General features: G+C 44.0%; 2 protein-coding genes across 2 annotated transcripts; both read right to left on the bottom strand.

Moving 5' to 3' along the window:
- Positions 1–2,297: 2,297 nt before the first annotated feature.
- Positions 2,298–3,306, bottom strand: adirf (adipogenesis regulatory factor; the record flags this gene model as incomplete). The annotated part of the gene is made up of 3 exons (XM_083651725.1): positions 2,298–2,401; positions 2,925–2,987; positions 3,228–3,306. 3 exons carry the CDS (start codon positions 3,304–3,306, stop codon positions 2,298–2,300), a joined length of 246 nt encoding a protein of 81 aa, XP_083507851.1.
- A 1,147-nt stretch (positions 3,307–4,453) lies between these two features.
- sncb (synuclein, beta) lies at positions 4,454–18,961 on the bottom strand (the record flags this gene model as incomplete). Its single annotated transcript, XM_083651994.1, has 5 exons — positions 4,454–4,534; positions 7,282–7,368; positions 14,341–14,417; positions 14,815–14,844; positions 18,841–18,961. The coding sequence occupies 5 exons, from the start codon at positions 18,959–18,961 to the stop codon at positions 4,505–4,507; spliced, it is 345 nt and encodes a 114-aa protein (XP_083508120.1). The 3' UTR covers positions 4,454–4,504.
- Positions 18,962–19,887: the final 926 nt, after the last annotated feature.

Here is a 19,887-nt window from a genome sequence, read left to right as displayed (position 1 = left end):
AAATTGCCTTTGAAATGTGAATTCAGAGATTTGTAGAATAGCTTAGCATTTGATTGTATCTTAAGATTGCAATTGTATCATTTGGCTCTTTGCCCTAAAAATATACCCACGTACAGTAGTCCACATTCAAGTTCTGTTGTGGTCCGTAATCATGTGAAACCATAAGCATGCATAGGAATTCGGAGTCGTACTCAAATCCTAACTGCGCAAACAAACAGACCAAAAAAAAAAAAAAAAAAAAGATTGTAGGATATGAAGGATCACGGACTTACCTCAACAGTCCAAGTCAGACTGAAGTCTCTCCATTCGGCACTCTCTGATTTTGGTCAAACATTGTACATCTCAGTCTTCATCACTCTTCATCGAGGCACACAGCTGTCCACGTCTCTCTCCCCTGTTGATTGGACAGTGATTGCAGTGGCTACAGGTCTCTGTAGAAGAATCTATCTCAGGCAACCCCTCGCTCTCTTTAACTGTGGCTGTGTGTCTGTTGAAAAGCTTCAGATTCCCAGTTTCCCTGGAAACCACGGTGGGGTTCTGGCAGTGAGTGGTACTGTACTGACAGAATCTCTGTTCAGCTCTCTAATCATCAGTAAATCACAGTAATTACAAACCCCAGGTTCTCATAGCAACACAATGGCACAATCGTATGTATGCCGAGAGGTAAACCTGTGAATTCTGTGGTTTGACAGAAATGATGTAAGAAGAGGCGAGAACATCACTGTGATGAAAGCCTTCATGTCATCATGGCAGAGCCTGCTGTGAGTTTCCCAGGGGGGGAGGAAAGTATGCGGAGGAGCCATTTCTCCCATTAATAGTCAATCACTGTCTTCCAGGCAGACATGCAGCATACAGTGCCTCCATGAAGGCCACATTCTTTCGACCAGTCGGTACAAAGAAAACCAATGACAAAATGTAAGACGGATTGCTAATAAGAAGGCATTCCCACCACACCAAATTTGGTTGAATTTTTGCGGAGGTGTCTTGGGGCGAGAATGTTGTTCAAATATGACTGCATTTTACTGCGTTCTGCTGAAAATGTGAAAGCACATATAAAACGACCACAGCGCGATCACATAAGAGGACCACTGCCATAGCCTGGAGGAAGCAGATATGTTCCTCCCACACAAACTTAACACTTGTAAACCTTCCTCCATACCCTTTCTGCCCATCTAACCCTCCCTGTGCATTAAGATACATACTGTTAGCCTGGAGCCTTTTTAAAGAATCTCCCTATAGCAGTGTAGCAGTGGGCTGCAGCCTGGCCAGAACACTGTGTACTGACAGCAGAATTCTTCTTCTCCTCCACCACCAACCAACCAAAGGCTTCCACCAATCCCTTGCCGCCACAGAGTTCTGTTGCCTAGCAACCCGGCGTAGTGTGATGGTGGTGAGGGCCAAGCCAAGGTAAACAGCTCTGCTCAGGAGCCAGCCGGCTGCCACAGGTCCTCTCCTCTCACTCTCCAATCTGTTGCTCATAATCATCACATCATAATCACAGCGGTGACTCATTGATCAGGTGACTCATTGATCGGGTGACTCATTGATCAGGTGACTCATTGATCAGGGCTCTCGGGAGCACAAAACAGGATGCGATCATGCTGCGATCACGCCTTTTCAGCCTGCCATGTTATACAGTGATAGTATGTTCTTCAGTAACATTCATCTACACATGCTTCTACATCTATATTAGAATATATATATATATATTTATATAATCATATATATCATCTACACATGCTTCAACATCTATATTAGTATATATATATATATATATATATATATATATATAATCATATATATCATCTACACATGCTTCAACATCTATATTAGAATATATATATATAATTATATCATCTACACATGCGTCTATCTATATTAGAATATATATTATATATATATAATATATATATATATATATATATATATATATATATAGATATATTTTATATAATATGTCTGCATCGTCTGTTGCATTTCATACATGCGAGAAGCAAGTTCATATCTGTCTTTATTTCCCAAAATAGTCACATATAATGAAATCTTTCATAATTCAACAACTGAAAAATCAAGCAAGTAACACAAGTGGGAAATTGGCGGGGGGGGGGGGGGAGGAATGAAAGACCATTTATAAAGTTTTCCCTGTGGAATGTTTGCTTTGTGTAGCCTATGTATGTTTCAGGTCTTCCGATACCAACATAATAATTCCTCTCCAACATTGTTACTAGACTATAAAACATACTATGTGATCAGCATATTGGCTCTAGTTTCAACTAGGATTGTTGAGATTATAGGGATCATTTGGTCTCCATTTTCTGTCCAAAGTCCTTGATGGTGTCTGTGGTCTTGTCCGCGGCTTTTCCTATGGCTGCTTGAGTCTGCCTGGAGGCTTCTTGAGCAGCTTCAAAGAGTCAGAGTGAAGCATAAGAGAAACATTCAGGTAGATAATAACTACTACTATACAATATCTACAATAACTACTGCACCGAAAGGCTGAGACATTTTATCAGACTGATGTTATCAACTCACAATTATACCTCTGGATATGGACAGCTCATTTCCAAAACACTATATTCATTTTGAATTATAAATAAAATAATATAATATAATATGATAATATAAATAAATAAATAGCTGAGGTTCATCATTCTATATCTGTAAAATATAGTGGATTGCATCTCTGTATTTTCTGTAGGTTTTTGTGTCTTTTTCAAAATGTCAAACATCTCATTTTGGAACCAAGCTCTCTACCTCTTTCTCTGACTGCCCCCATGTCTGTAATCCAGCTTTAGCACTTTACCTACTTAAAATGCTGTAGGCTATTACTTGCCTAAATGGATCAACCCTGAGAAGCTTCGAGACAGAGGAGAGTGTTGCTGTGCACTGTACCTGTATGTAAAGTCAATGCAATGTGTGCACTGTACCTATGTTGGCTGTTTCTTTGGAGGACTCTGCCACCTGCTGCACAGCTTCCTGAGCTGCCTGGACTGAAAACACATCACAGGCACTTGTAGTCGCTTATACCTCAGCGGCCAAAAACCTCGAACCAAACTAATTGCACTTTGCACAAATCTTGAAGAAGCAATCTCCAGAGATCAAGTAAAGAAAAATGACCTAATACAATGGTAGTAAATAGTTTTAACATTATATTTTTGTCTTTACCACAAACTGGAAGCTTGTCCTCTAGGTTCAGTAGATTTGAGTTAGATTCTGCCCGCTCAGCGTACCTGCAGTTTCTGTGACTCCTTTAGTGGCAGAGTGGCTCGTGCCTTTCAGACTCTCAAAGGACTTCTTGAATGAGGCCATGGCTGCTATCTCTGTGCCCGTCGTCCCCTGCAGTGTCCACACGTTGGTGTGAGCAGACAGCGGCGGGAGTGGCTGTTTATAATACCCCCCCCTGTTTGGGCCCGGCAGCACCGAGCCGGCACGTTCCAGCCGGATTACCCCAACAAAACCCCATCACACTGGCATCCCAACTATGGCTGCACCCTGCCAAGGGCTGCGACCACCTCAGCACTTTTTCCTACAACATCCTGTCATCCTCACCAAGGCACAAACCCACCCCCCCCCCCAGACAGGCAGAGTGAAAAGAAACAAGAATAGGCACAAACAAATAAATCATTTAGTCAATGCGTTGTGCTAAAAGGTGATTATCGAAGAACACTAACGAGAGAGGTTTCTTTTTTTCTCACTTTTTGTTTTTATTTACAGAGGATTTGTTTGTCTGGCTTGACACATAAACCTTTATATTGACAAGTCCTGCAATTTAAAGCACATACTGATATGACAACCATTATGATTTCAAGACATAGCATAATTGACTTTAACTCGTTAAAATCTTCAGTACACACAAACACACACACGCACACACACACAAAAACATGTATACTTTGTCCATTTCTAACAGATAATTTTACTGGAATGATTTCACAAGCAACTATAAAGATACAATGTATAAAACTCTTACTTCAAAAACGTTAAATAAATAACTTGCTTTTCAAAATAAATGCAAAAGAGAAACCCACAAACAGGCATTGTTAGACACTTAGAGGATATTATTGTAGTCATATCTGTTTGCAACCCGGACTTACATATTTTTTTTCCCACTCCCAATGTCTCATTGGAAGATGATGAACATCTATCGCACGTTTCTAAATACAGATACACACAGAAGTACAAAGTCACGAGTCCTGGCTCTGGTCTCATTTCGTTGGGAGGGATTCAAAGGAATGAGACCGAGAGGACGGTCCTACGTCTCAATAAATACCTACACCCAACACATTACATTAATAACATGACATTTACAATATATAATAAAAGATTTGTCTTGAAGGAAGAACATTTTTCAGTGGGAATGCTTTGTCTTTGTTTTTTGTCTTTGTTTTTGTAGTGGGGGGTTTTTTTGCAACGGGGGTAATAATTGTGATAGTTTCAGCATTTGTCCTTCTTATTGTTAGAAATATTATTGTGCTGCTGGTTTGGATGGTGGCTCGGAGTGAGGCTTTTACGCTTCCGGTTCGTAGTCCTGGCTCTCCTGGGGAGAAGAACAACAAGATCTAAGAGATGGCAGCAGAGAGATGGCTCACGAGTCAAAGTCAGGGATTCAGTGGTAAGACTTTGAAATGTAAACCACATGTAATTCAAGATCATCTTAAGTGAGAATATTCTGGCAGAGGGCTTGTGATAATAATGCATGCTTGTAGGTGATGATGTCACTGTGTTAACTGCTCCTCTGCTGGCGCAGTGTCTCTCTCCCTCCTGCAGAGGGGAGCACAAGCTTTCGGCAGCTTGAAGGACGCGAGTCGTGAGCATCATTGTAATCCTGCACACGCCTCCTCCGCACACATGATCATAAAAAAAACCCAGCCTCTAAATGGTGCGTGCAATGCACTAAGGTCATGTGCTGCAGTCACAAAAATAAACGTGATACTGGGATGGGATGGGAGAAGGCTTGGTGTTAGCAGAGAGATGTGTGTTCACCCGACAGGTTGAGAACAGCAGTGAGACTCCATGTTTATCAGCAAGACAGCAATGCAGGGAGACCCTGACATTACCCACAATGCAGGGCGGCAGCGAGCGTCATCGCCACACCCGTTGAGACGGAGCACGCACATTGCAGGATGGGGGAGGGGGAGAGATGCAGAGGAGGAAGGACAGGGATGGAACAAGCTACTGCCTCTGAGAAATTCACATTTAATTTGCTTCTCGAGGCACGTCTTCTTGCTTGCTTTAACTGATAATATCATTAGAACATTCATCCATTGATGGATGCTGTAACAGGGAATAAAAAGCAAATCCCACCTAATGCACTGAATACAATTGAAATCATTACACAGGCCATGACAAATCTTCACTAGGCTTTTCCAACTGAAGCCGATTGTGGACATTTTTAGCATCTATCAGCAAAAAAAGAAAATTACCATTGAAGAGAATACAATAGTGTTTCAGCCGACAACCAGTTCAGTAGCTAAATCAGTTTACATCCTCCTGTGTGTATGAGTGTGATTGCTGATCTACTAAAATACTTGGCTGTTCACAGTGAGATCTGTTTCGTAAAAGAATGGGCTCGGTACAGTTTGTCTCAACCTTGAGAGCCAAATTCCAAAAATAGCCATCTGTCTCAGATTCACATCCATTACTCAATATATACACCAACACACAGCCAAAGCTACAGTGAAGGCAGGCGGTGCTATATTCAATGTGCTTGTCTATAGGACAACTGGCTTGTTAACTCCAGATGACTTCTGGAGTCGACACACAGACGCATGGGGCGGGTGAACGTCCATGCGCCTTTGTCCTAGCTGCCCTTTTCAGATTGCAACACAGAGATAGAGTTTCTGAACGGGGATGACTCACACTGATCACCAGAGCTAAGATAACCAGGTGGAAGGCCGTTTACACTGCAGTATGCATGGAGCCCTGCCGCTCATGCCTTCTGCCTCTCCTCAGATGCTCACACTGGGCAGCAATACGCATTTAAAGCCCCATGAAAGTGTTTCATCCTCTCCATAAAATAGCATGCTGCCAAACTCAAAATCTCAAAATGCACGGTCACTTTCAGCAAGCCAGTACAGGTTCACCTGGAATTCTTAGGGGCCTCTGAACCCCAAAAAGAGTTGAGCATTGACTCTTATTGATGGAAAAGTGTAAATTCAGTTACTGAATACTAGATAGAGAGGAAGTTATCTTACTAAACAATGAAACTACTTTGGTAGGGGTCTAGTTGTTCAACTTCATATTTTTCAATTTCATATTGCAAATAATGTTAAACCTGTAATTTTTAGATTCAATTACATATCAATCTTAGTGAGAGGGCAGAAGCACATTGCATTTTCTCCCTTGAAAGGGGTATTTCTGTTTTTAAAAGCAGATTATCATTCACCAGAACGCCCTTGCATTTATGTCCGGGGTAGTGCCTTTTTAAATATTATTTTTACGGCAAAATATGTTTTCCCTCGCCAAAATTTAGCCTAACTGTGGGGCATTATTTATCCACATTCCTGACAAGCTGATGGTTGGTTCCAATGCAGGGTATCTGCGGCATCTTTGAAAGTATTAAAAGTTGATCAATCAATTTAGGGAAAATTAAGGCCCCTAAAAAGTATTAAAAAGTCATTTGATGAGGTATTCAATTGTGTAGCTATCGTGCCGATTGTGTTAATTGGGCATATCGTCTCATATCGATCGAAGACCCCTGATTTAAATTGAAATCGTATTGTAGCAGACTTTGTGATATCAGCAAATATCGTATCGTTGTCCAAATAATCAAAATAATATCGTATGGTGATGAAACTTGTGATTTATTTTACACCCCTATCGCTGATGTGATGAAAGTGGCGTTAAGGTCTTAAAATGTATTGAAAAGGTCTAAAAAAGGTCTTGAAAGGTCTTGAATTTAACTTCAGGATTCCTATATGCCCTGCAATGGACGCCGTAGGTCTTTCATATGATACCAGAACCGTTCCACGCTTTGAGAACCTCTGATTTACATGAGACGTGCTTCAGCCAACTGACACCACTGCTGTATGCTAACTGTAGTGTTTTTGCGTAGGACAGAGGCAGAGGGCAAGTGTGGAAGGCTATTGAAATGCAATACAGCTAAAATATGCAACCATGCAGAGCCGGTGGATATGGATAAGCCTCCCTGTTTTTCTAAGTGAACGCACTCGTCCCTCGCTCTGATCCGAAGCTTTTTACAGTTGGAGTGTTCGCTTCTTTCACTTGACCAGTAATGTGAGTAGCCATTTTTTTCCCAACACTAAAATGTAACGTAGCGCTCACCTGCTGGCTCTCATCATATGTCTCTCCTTCTGGCTCCAGCATCCCGTCTCCCTGGCCCTCCATGGCCTCCTGTCCAAATTCTTCAGGCTGTGGAGAGAGAGAGAGAGAGAGAGAGAGAGAGAGAGAGAGAGAGAGAGAGAGAGAGAGAGAGAGAGAGAGGTGGGAGGGAAGGAGAGAGAGAGAGAGAGAGAGGACATGTAAACCACAGAACAGTGACATAACGTAAAGAATAGGACCTTCAGACATTTGCAGTCCTGTACCTGATACTTGAGGTAACACTGGAAATGTAATAAGTGATTGATGAAAGCCTCGATCTGACATGCAGGTATTAAAATATAAATGATCTCTGACTAAGAGGTGATGTATATTTTAATCCTCATGTTATCATAAGAATTAGAAAGTGCTGATCAATTCTGCACCTGCTGCTACTACGAGCCGTTAAAATGAAGCTAGTTTATTTTTAAACACTGCACTAATCAAGTAAATTAGGTCAGAGAAGAACAAGGCCATAATCCTCTGTGTGTCGTTATCAAGCGGGTGTTATTCCTGTAAGCCCACCAGTGTGATTATCACCCCCGTAACGCTTTACAACGCAAAACCACCACAAGCACATGTCTAATCAGATGGACCACTGCCTGAGAGGAGCTGTACATTAGCCTAATCAGATGGACCACTCACTGCCTGAGAGAAGCTGTACATGAGCAAAGGTGTTTACAATTATGTTGATGGGTCACACACAGTGAATGCTCAGCCCTGATGGAAGCCTCCCTCTTTTTAGAGAGTACTGTATCTATATCTAAATGGTAAATGGCCTGCATTTATATAGCGCTTTTATCCAAAGCGCTTTACAGTCAGTAGGTACATTCACCCATTCACACACCGATGGCGGCAGGCTGCCACGCAGGGTGCTGGCACACCAACGGGAGCAATTTGGGGTTCAGTGTCTTGCCCAAGGACACTTCGACATGCAGACTGGAGGAGCTGGGAATCGAACCACCGACCTCTTTTATCCAAAGCAATTAGTGGACGACCCACTCTACCTCCTGAGCTACAGCCGCCCCATATGTCTAAATGATGTCATAATTACAGTGATGATGTCAACATTAAGGAGTCAACACCGACGATGTCATAATAGAGCTAAAAATAACAACGGGGGGAAAAAACTTAATTTTTTGTTCTCGCTTAAACCGAATGTTTTATGGTCACTCAAGATTCTCTGGAAGACTTGTTGGCTTGGTTCGAGCCTTAAAACTCGTTATGAGCCTTAAAACTCGTTATGTTTGGATTTATCAAAATGTCTATGGAGAAAATGGACGCGGAACTGACTTCCGGTGCAAATAACGTCACGAAAAGTCACGTGCCTGTTGAGCTCTATGACAGTGAGGAGTCGACACTGATGATGTCATAATTACAATGCTGATGATTTCAGTAGTTGAGCAGCATTTGATCAGGGCGTGTATACAACACCTGAGAAGTGCTTTTCTGTCAGAGAGAGGCGTCACTCTGAAGAAGCCTCTTAGAGCCGCCTGTCAGATTGACTAGATTAGTGAGTGGGGGTCCTCGTCTGACCACGAAGGCTTAGAGGATCTCCCTGTTTGACTGACACACCGAGGAGCAGCTGAACCTAAGTTCTCTCTTAAAGGGATACTCCACTTTTTCTAGAGTTTAGCTCATTTGCCACATACCCCCCCACATAACCAAGATACACCATGCCTCACCGGCACTGTCCGCTCAGTTTACAGTGAGTTATAGTCGTGAAGTTAGTATCGCCATAGAATGGAGGCTAATGGTACAGCTGTTAAAAATCTGCCAAAACACACCTCTCACAGCGCCAAAATACATGTTGTGCTTCGGATACTCACCACACGATGAAATATTAATCCAAAATGTACATAATCTGTCTTTTTGGAAGGAAAAGAGGTAGCCGGCACTACTTTCCAAACATGGCCGCCAACCTATTTTCCTTCCAAAAATACCTTTTTTGGTCCAATTCAGGCACTGAGCTCGGAGCAGCTCATTAAAGCAGCTACGAGCAAGATTTTCGATTGTTATTAAACAGTATAATTACAATATTGATGCATCACATCTTACCTATAATAGTAGCTGAGACCAAAGCCGTGTGAATTTCTGCCTACCGGCGGAGCGTGATTTCTATTCGCACGTAGGTTACGCAATAACCACGCCCTGTGCCCGCCTACGCAGCAGTCAAGCGCCGGGATTGGCCAGGAGCAAGTCTTTTGTCTTCTTCTTTTGACAGATGGAATCTCCCACACCACAAACACTGGAGGGCACGCAGCCCAGCGATTTCATGAACCAACTGAATAGCTCTTGAGAACGGACAGCGATTTCGAGAGCGGACAAGGCAAGGCAGGAGAGAGGACTTCAAGGCAGGAGAGAGGACAAGGCAAGAGAGAGGACAAGGCAAGAGAGAGAAGAGAGAGGACAAGGCAGGAGAGAGGACACAAGGCAGGAGAGAGGACTTCAAGGCAGGAAAGAGGACAAGGCAGGAGAGAGAAGAGAGAGGACAAGGCAGGAGGACAAGGAGGCAGGAGAGAGGACAAGGCAAGAGAGAGAAGAGAGAGGACAAGGCAAGAGAGAGGACAAGACAGGAGATAGGACTTCAAGGCAAGAGAGAGGACAAGACAGGAGAGAGGACAAGGAGGCAGGAGAGAGGACAAGGCAAGAGAGAGAAGAGAGAGGACAAGGCAAGAGATAGGACAAGGCAGGAGAGAGGACAAGACAGGAGATAGGACTTCAAGGCAAGAGAGAGGACAAGACAGGAGAGAGGACTTCAAGGCAGGAGAGAGGACAAGCCAGTCCACCACCATCTCCCCCCCCCCCCCGACCTGTCCACCCATCTCCACCCCCACCACCGTCTGACCTCTCCTCTCCCTCCAACTCCCGTCCTCCAACAAAATTCCCTCCTCTGCCATCTATCTCTGTATCTCCCGGTCTCCTTCCTCTCACCCTGTTCGCACTCAACCACTCTACTACCATCTCTGCAGGGACTGACCCGCAGAGGAGAGAGGGGAGCAGGCACAGTCCCTGCAGAGATGGTGAGAGTGGTTGAGTGAGAACACGGTGAAGGAAGGAGGCCGGGAGATGGCAGAGGAGGGGGTATGGGGGCAGGGTGAAGGAAGGAAGCCAGGAGATGGCAGAGGAGGGGGTATGGGGGCAGGAAGGAGGGGTGAGGGGGGGGGCAGAGGGGAGAACAGGGTGAAGGAAGGAAGCCAGGAGATGGCAGAGGAGGGAGGGGATGGGGGGGGAGGGGTGGGGAGACAACTTCAAATCCCCTGCAGGAATCGAACCTGCACTCGCATACAATGCGGTTGTTAAGGTGACCGCCTTAACCCCTAGACCATCAGCCTAGGTAACTTACAATGGATCTCTAGGCAGTTTTGTTATGGCTTTCCCAATGAAAGACTTGAAAAGGTTTTCACGTCTGTACCGGGATTCAAACCACAAACCTTTGGGTTGGAAGGCATGGTCTTTCACCACTGGACTACAGCCCAGCTCAAACACACAGAACATTCAGCAAGTCAAATAGATGTGGTTAAGATTAGGGTTTTCTTAACCACGACCATACCCCCCCACCCAATTGATATGGTGGGGGGGGGGGGGGGGGGATTATATATATAATTTTTAATATTTTGTTTTCAATTATTAATATTATTATTTTCACATTTACTAATCATTAACCACTCTATTCAGGAATTGACCGACTAATCAGCAACTATCTAATGATTAACTAATATATTCACGAACTGAACCCCTAGACCATCAGCCTAGGTAACTTACAATGGATCTCTAGGCAGTTTTGTTATGGCTTTCCCAATGAAAGACTTGAAAAGGTTTTAGTGTCCGTACCGGGATTCAAACCACAAACCTTTGGGTTGGAAGGCATGGTCTTTCACCACTGGACTACAGCCCAGCTCAAACACACAGAACATGCAGCAAGTAAAATAGATGTGGTTAAGATTAGATTAGGGTTTTCTTAAGCACGACCATACCCTAACCCAATTAATATGGTGGGGGGGGGGGGGGATATATGGGGGGGTATATATATATATATATATATATTTTTTTTTTTCAATTATTAATATTATTATTTTCACATTTACTAATCATTAACCACTCTATTCAGGAACCAATATATTCACGAACTGACATGTATTAATCATTAAAGAAACAGTTAACTACTCTGAGTCTGCACTGAGTGCTCATAAGTGTCAAAATAGAAAACCAGATTCAAACATAGGCAGAATGGTTCCAGGTCCATGTTTATCATACCAGAATGTTAGCACAACAATACAAAACTCACAGCAACAAGTAGACCAGTGGTTTATTGATAGTATTCTGTGACATCACCACACAGACTCCCCCCCCCGGTTTTTTATCCCATTTTATCCCCCATTAGTGCTAATTTTTTTTTTTTTAATTGATTTATCCTGGTTGCTACTTCATCCTCTGTCGATCAGGGAGAGCCGAGACTGATTCCATGTTTCCTCCGAGGCATGGGCAGTCAGTCAGCCATTTCTTTTCACCTGACAGGGGAAGCTTCACCGGTAGGACATAGCACGTGGGAGGTTCACGCTATTCCAACCAGTTCCCCTCCCTCTGAACAGGCGCCCTTAACGACCAGAGGAGGAACCACACTAGCAACCAGGACATTGCATGTTTTTGTGAAGGGGGTTCCTATATGAAGGAAACCCCCGGGAGGCACGGGGAGAACATGCAAACACCACACAGACATCTTGGTCTGATTGTAATCAATTAACAGGTGATTACAATCTAATTACACACACAGCCAATGAGCTGTGTGTAGTGTCAAGTGCCATATTGGTCGGAAATGCATGTGACATCATGGGAATACTATGAATAGACAAGTCCAAGTGAATCAGTTGTTATTAAGCTTTATACGAGGCGGACGAGTCTGTTGTGGCCTTCACCTTGTCAGTCTCACGTGTCTCGTCTCACGCATGGGCGCCTGGCCAATCCCGGCGCCTGACTGCTGCGTAGGCGGGCACAGGGCGTGGTTGTTGCGTAACCTATGTGCGAATAGAAATCACGCACCGGCGGACCGGATAAACCCGGAAGTGAAACCCGGAAGTGAAACGCAGCTGCCTGCCTTCCACTGTTTCGCTCTGCCTAGCAACAAACCATAAACAAGGAGAACGCCAGAACGGGCTTGCTACTCTCGCGAACATCTCTCGTTATATTCTAACAGGTTTTTTGGAAGTTATTTTGTGGTTATGGCTGCTGCAAACCGTTTCATTTCACTTCCTGATCTGCCCCGGCCACAGTCAGACAGACTAACACTGGCCGATTCACTCGGGGTTCAAGCGAGACTACTCTGCGTTGGTCTCGTCTACTATTACAGGTAAGATGTGATGCATCGATATTAAATTTAGACTGTTTAATAACAATCGAAAATCTTGCTCGTAGCTGCTTTAAAAAAAGCAAGAAATTAACATGAACTAGTTCATTTGAATCTGTGTGAACTGAACTTTCAACTAGCTCATGTCTATTCCCTAATCTTAAGCATTACCAAATCAATAAAAGGGTTCACAATTAAAGATACTAGTGTCGTTGGCTTTTTAGAACTGAGAATAATAGTGACTCTAATTTGCATGTTACATGTTGATTTTCCATGTTCTATGTCTGCAAGAAACCCCTCTGCTCTCGTCAAACCTCAGGAGATCCCACAGTGCACTGCAGTCATTGGAAGGGAGCGAAGACAGAGAGTGGTGACATTGGCTGAGGTCACCAGGGGCGCAGGGTGTCATAATGGATGTGTGAGTGGAGGAGAGCTGATAGTCCCACAGAGAGATGGGTTAGGTCATTACACGAGGCACCTGGACGCCCACACTGGCTCAACAAACCGGCTATAGACTGCTGGAGGAACAGCTGCCTTGACCTTCTGCACTGTGTGTGGTTGGTGTAAAACAGTCTTTGTGCAAAAAGCAGATTTGTTTCGCCCTCATCCTGACTGTCAGTCAGCAGTTTACACAATCTATATCCACGATGATGTCACAATGTCTATGACATCATCAGTGATGTCATAGTGTCCCACAGTGACACATGTCATCAGTGAGTGATGTCATCAGTGAAGCGAAGTTGCGCAATCGGTGCGCTGCGCATGCCAATAGAGCAGGCCAGGCCACGCAACAGCTGAGCTGCGGGCGAGGCCATGCAGCGGCCGTGCAGCCTATGCGAGCCCACGCAGCGGGGCAAACTGCACCACTGTTTATGTATAGTCATTTCACTGTATGGAAGTAATTGAAAAAAAGATTTAATATCAAATTGAAGTATAAAACAAGTTTTTAAAACGATTGAAGTTGTAATTATGTGGTTTGCACCTCTATGATCCCTGAACATTGAATAAAAATGGATCTGGATTTGAAGTTATATTAGGATATGACAGTCGTAAAACCATTACTCTACATTGGCAAGTCCTACCATGATTTTTTATATCTATTCAAATGCATTAACGAAGAACGCTTTTTTCAATCTTTTATTTTCAGTTTTTTTGCTTAGAACACAAACAACAACAAGCTCCGACAGTAAAAGCAGGAAAAGAATGTGAGCTGTTTTCTGAGTGCAGAATTTATTTTCTCCCCTTTCTATTGTCTACTGGTCTGACGAGAGTCTAACAGAGAGTACGTCTTGAAATGTTTAACTCTAAACTACGCGAGTGAAAACAACGCGCAGGCTATCGGGATTAATGGTTGCAATGAATGAATAGCGTTTAAATGGCATTGCCATTTTTTCAGTGTGTGTGTAGTCCAGGATAGCACGACAGCTACAGCTAGAACTAGACTAAAGTGGATTTCACGTCATTCATTAGGGGCGACACAACTGCTTTAAGTCTGCGTAAACGCTTTGCAGCAGCTCGTCAGCAGCACCAGCTAGTGGAGTGGAGTGTGTATCAGCACAGTGTGTGTGTGTGTGTGTGTGTGTGTGTGTGTGCGTGCGTGCATGTGTGTGTGTGTGTGTGTGTGTGTCTGTGTGAGAAATAGACTAGAGGAGAGCTGGCGGTGGCTGCGATGATGTACGTACATTGGGGAACTCGTCCTTCTTCACCAGGCCAGTGGCTGCAGCAATGTTCCCCATGGCTCCAGTGGTCTTCTCAGCCACTACAGGAGGAGCACACACGTTTTGCAGACTCTTATTAAAAAGCATGCAAGATACATTAGCCCTATTCAATTTAATACTGTATCTAATGACCACTAGCACATGCCCCCCCTCTCCACACACACACACACACACACACACACACACACACACGTGCGCGCCCACGCCCAGTCGCACACACACACACACACACACACACACAAATAGTCTCCTATCTCATTACTAGTCTCGTCCTGTTGTCTTTAAGGCCATTAAACAGATGTCTGATCCCGTGTCACATGGCTTTGAAGCCAAACTCATTTTCCAATCAGGAATAAGTGTCTTGTCACTGTAAACACACTGAAAGCCTCTTACACTAAATGGTGTCATGGTCTGGTTAGCAGAGGGGGGAAAACTCACCTGAGCCGACGCTGTCTTTGGCCTTGCTGCCTGAGTTAAGAAGACAAGAAAAGAATAATAATTATTATTAATAATAATAATAATAATAATACGCCTGTTTTGGTTCCGTGGTTTGTAAATCTGAACGCTGCTCTCTTACTGACTTGAGAGAGAGTACAGGTCACATGTCTACGCGGGAGCGTGATAGATGACACACTGAGGCGGTGGCGGCGCCATCATGATGTAGGGCTGTTATTAAATCCCAGACGCAGCATCGCAGCCTCCTGCTCGTCGTGACTAACTGTGAGCTGTCATTACCAACCGCAAATTCATTATTCCTCATCAAAGTAATATAAGAGTAGTGTCCAACAGAATGAGCTGAACAAGAGCAGCACAATGCCAGAGTGAAAGTCTTGACACCCTCCTCCTCCCCCCTCCTCACCGCAGGACGTTTCCCCATTCCTTTATTTTTTTATTCACCGCGCCGACAACTCTGCGGATTGTTCTCAGCTCGAGGCTCCTGAGGCACAAGAGAGAGCGGGGGCCTGTTAGTAGTAGTGAGGAGTAATTAAACTTTCTGCTTGACTGAAAGCACAACCGCTACATTGTACATTTTTAATATCACTGACCTTTGACAGAGCTCATTTATCTGCACTGTTACTCCAGCCAGCTCTTTGGTCATATGAGGAATCAATGTGCGATGTGGGCCTATACTGTATGTGCCCACTGGCCCTGCTCACTCAGGCCGTGTCATCCTGTGCAGCAGCCACATCCCTTATAGGGGCTGCTAAGAGCTAACCGTGGGGGAGAGGAGAAGATGAAGGAGTGGAGAATTCTCCATACAGAGCCTCAAAGCAAGACGCACATCTAAGAGATGTATCCATTTAAGCGCCGGCTTTGGTGACGTGCGGCAAACTGTCACAGTATACAGTAGTCTCTCTACAGCAGTGCTTCTCAAATGGGGGTCCGGGGACCCCCAGGGGTCCTTGAGGGGGTTCCAGGGGGTCCGCAGCCAAAAGGGGGGTGATTTATTTTCGCTATAATTCCATTCATAAGTAACACAATGACTATTTTTGTCATGGGTTTTATCCACTTTCTGTAATAAAACATCTAAAAGCATCAATCTTATTACCATAATGGGGGACCGTGGGACAAAATCCTATCAAATGGGGGTCCGTGGTCTAAGCATGTGAAAAAAAAGGAGAACTACTGCTCTACAGAATATCTAAACTGTATATACAAAATTATCAGAATAGGGCGATATATGACTGTATATACTATGAGATTATATATTTCCGTGTTAATTTGGATTTCCAAACGGGCTCAGATCAAAATGCCTCTGGACACAATTGGATAGACCTACAACCAATCAGAGCAACGAAACATGCATTTGAATCAACATGAAAAGGAAATTCTCAATGGCTCACTGTCTCATACCCCATATTAGATTAACGATTGTGATTGGCCCAACCGTTTTCAGGTTGGGTGGAAATGTGTCACTTCCAGTAGTACGGTATTCCCCTTTAAATGGGGAAGAAAATTCCTCAAAATTAAGTTTTAATTTTTCCTAAGAGAATGAATAATAATAAACTACACATTAATTGATAATATATATTAGCATGATAGTAACAATATCAGTAACATAGCTTACTAACAATGTTATTGATTACTTATTGTTTTGTAATGCTTATTCCATGTGTGTACACACCAAGCTGTAGAATGGACCTGCTTATTGCTGAGGGTGACAAGGAGCGAGTACAATGTTTGACTATTAGTAATACCTAAATAACAGTGTTAAATAACAATAAATAAATAATAAATAATGTTCTAAATAACAATGTTTGACTATAGTAATACCTAAATAACAGTGGCATTCCTTAACATTGTAGAGCAAGTGAAAAATCAATAGCAGGACAGCATGCTCTATATGGGACTGCTGTGTGAGATGAGATGGTGTCATGTACAGTGGGGTTTTCTCCTTTCCACTTCCCCCTCGCCCTGCTCAGGCTCAGGCTGGCTGCTCAGCTCAGCTCAGCTGGGTGGGCGGTGTGCAGCAGCTGTCAAAAGGTGGTCCCACAGACCTATCAGATCACTCTCGCCCCTCCTCCACCAGGGGCCTTCAAGCGAATCATATGCAGCTTTCTAGGGCACCACCACCACGCTCAACAAGCTGGGCCGCAGGAGCACAGAGATGCTACAGATTACGCATGCTTTTCCTTCCCCGGGTACCACAGGCTCCAGAAGCCAAAGATGAGAGACGGCGTGGAGAAAAGACAGGGGGAAAAAAGAGTCTACACATGTTTAGACTACAGCGTGACATGTTGTAGACTACAGCGTGACATGTTGTAGACTACAGCGTGACATGTTGTGGTGATGAGTGACAGGGACACGCTGCTATCTTATATCTAGGGTAATTGGATCCCATCTCACTCCAGAGACATCAGTGCCTGGAATAGTACACATCGGCCAAAACACTGAAAACCGCCCCGGAAAACACAACGTATTGTTACCAAACAAATAACAGGACAGGAAATAAATAATAATAAAAAATCAAACCGGATATTATAAAAGGAGATGTACGCTGTGATTGGCTCTACTACATCACAGAGGGAGCTGCTTAACTATGCAGAACGTGCTGTACTCCTCCTTTCTGTACAGACTGTGCTTGAGCATAATCTATTTGGTCATACATTTTTTCGGTAGTGGTAATGATGTGCGATGGGGGGGTGTGGGGGGTAGGGAGGGAGTGGCTAAATGCGATTGGGCTGGAACATTGCTCGTTGATAGGCCGACCAGACCAACTGTATAATATGCTAGCCAAGACTACTTAAATTATGCATCGCCTTGCCTTTATAGGTGAAGCACATTACAAAGTGGACTGGGTGATGAACACTGTTTGTCTCTATCAGTTTCCATTGTACCTTTGCCCAACGATAGCACACCTGTTCAACCTTTTTTTTAGACGTCTTCTACCTTCGTTTTCCTTAATACTTACTCAGAAGCTTTATCAAATGTGTTTTTCCTCCCACAATGTTGTAAAGAAAGCGAAACACAAAACCATATAATTCAGCTGCTGATTTTGAAGTGTCATAGGTGTTTGTAAGGTAAGCTGGTATCTGTAGTGGTGGCTGTTGCCAATTGGAATGCACTGAAAGGACAAATGCAAAAAGCCTGTCGCCTGTTTGTATCTCCAGGAGATGAGAACACACTGAGAATCTGCTGCCATCTAAATTCACAGACATGTGGCAAGAGCTGCTACCTCCCACAAGCTCTCCCTACCATCCCACCGCCCTGCCCCCATCCCTGCTCACCATCTCCTGCCAGCAGCCCGGCCAAGTCAAGCGAGAGGGCCATAAGGACATCCAGGGCGTTACAGCACACCATCGAGCTCAGAAGAACCGCCTGGCTGGCTGCCACACTTAGTGTCTTCTTTTGAATACTACCGATTCGTTATACTGTAAGTCGTGTGTCTGTTATTGTTGCAACTGTGGGGGAGCTGCTGGTCAATCAAACAGTGCACTACTGACCCTAACAAAGATATTGATCAACTGACTTGCTGACTGACCGGCCGATTAATTGGATTACCCGCTGCAGTAATAAAGCAGCACACAGCATTTACCGAAGGCGAGCATTCGGTCACATTGTATGAGGCTCTATATAATTGTGAAATATCTTAACTCACACCGTACAGATGATCTAATAAAATAACTGTTATAGGAAACGCGCAGTCGTAATTATATCACCTAATTGCGTGATACTAAATTAAACATCATTACGATGGTGAACAAAAAATATGTTAGAACTAAGCAACGCATTTGCCTGGTTGCCTTCATGTACAAAGGGATCAAAGCCCAACCCCTTATCCAGCCAATCAACAAAATGTGCAATTGCCTCTGGACCTATAGGAGTGCTGGGTAAGCTAGAGCGTTGAATATTCTCACTGCTGATTCTCACTTGTCGCCTCCTCCATCTATCATGAAGCAGACATAGATTGGCAATGTGCGTGTGCATGCATGCTGTGCATGATGAGACGTTTCACCATCTTACCTACGAACATTACTCCTTCTTTAGTCTTCTCAGCTGCAGCGGTGACGCCTTCCTTGGTCTTCTCCGCGGCCACAGCCATGCCCTCTTTCGCTTTAGACAAACCCTTCATAAACACGTCCATCTTGGCCGAGCAACTGTGGAGAGATGCAGTGTCAGTCATCACCACCATTGTCCCATGTTTGGCTGGCCTAGATTGCGTGACATAGCTTTTTTATTATTCATAGCGTAGCTGTCACTCTTTCATTTTCCAATTCCACCCATCTCTACAAACCTCTATCGGCTCTCTGTCATAAGGCCATAGGTTATGATCGATGAAGGAAGGAAGCAACGCCTCCTTTGGTGGATCCTATAGCTGCAGTCCAGCCATCATCAGGCTATTATATAGTAAACCCCCTCTATTCACTCACGCCTCCAACCCTCTTTTCACATCTTCGCCAATGCATGAAATATTCAAAAGGCAAACAGATTTCAATGAAATGGTTAATTGTGGAGACGCTCATTAATTATTGCTCGCTTGTAATGCTACTCTCATGGCAGCGAGATGACAGGTCTGTGCCTGGCTGGCTGGGAAATAGCGCAGGGCCCTTTTCCCGGAATATAGATGCCAGTGCCACATATACTATAAAATGGATTTTATTGCAAGAGCTCGACAGTATTACTGGGGGGGGGGGGGGGAGGGAAACATAGTCTACACTATAATATCCGCCACGCATCGCGGTTTCAGCGTGGAATAAACCAACTTGTATTAATGTGGGATGTGTTGATCAGAGGTCATACTTCCAGGCAGAAACAAGCAGGAAAACGTTTTATTAAAAAAATTTTTTTTTGCCTGATTTCATGTTATTGGTAGTTAGAAAGGCGTTTGTGAATTCGATATCGACACTTGTCCCATCCTGTCTAGGAGCCATTCAATTACTACATGTAATAACAATTTACGATGTCGACCGTGTGTCTCTGCACGGTTGCACCTGTCGCCACTGCTGTTAAAGTCACAATTTGATAATAAACTGGAACACATCAGCGCGGGAGTCGCTATTCTGATATTCA

This window comes from Poromitra crassiceps, assembly GCF_964638095.1.
Source record: "Poromitra crassiceps genome assembly, chromosome: 15".
Taxonomy (NCBI): Eukaryota; Metazoa; Chordata; class Actinopteri; order Beryciformes; family Melamphaidae; genus Poromitra; species Poromitra crassiceps.
The sequence above is the reverse complement of the archived record's forward strand: the minus strand, read 5'-3'. Positions and strand labels throughout refer to the sequence as shown.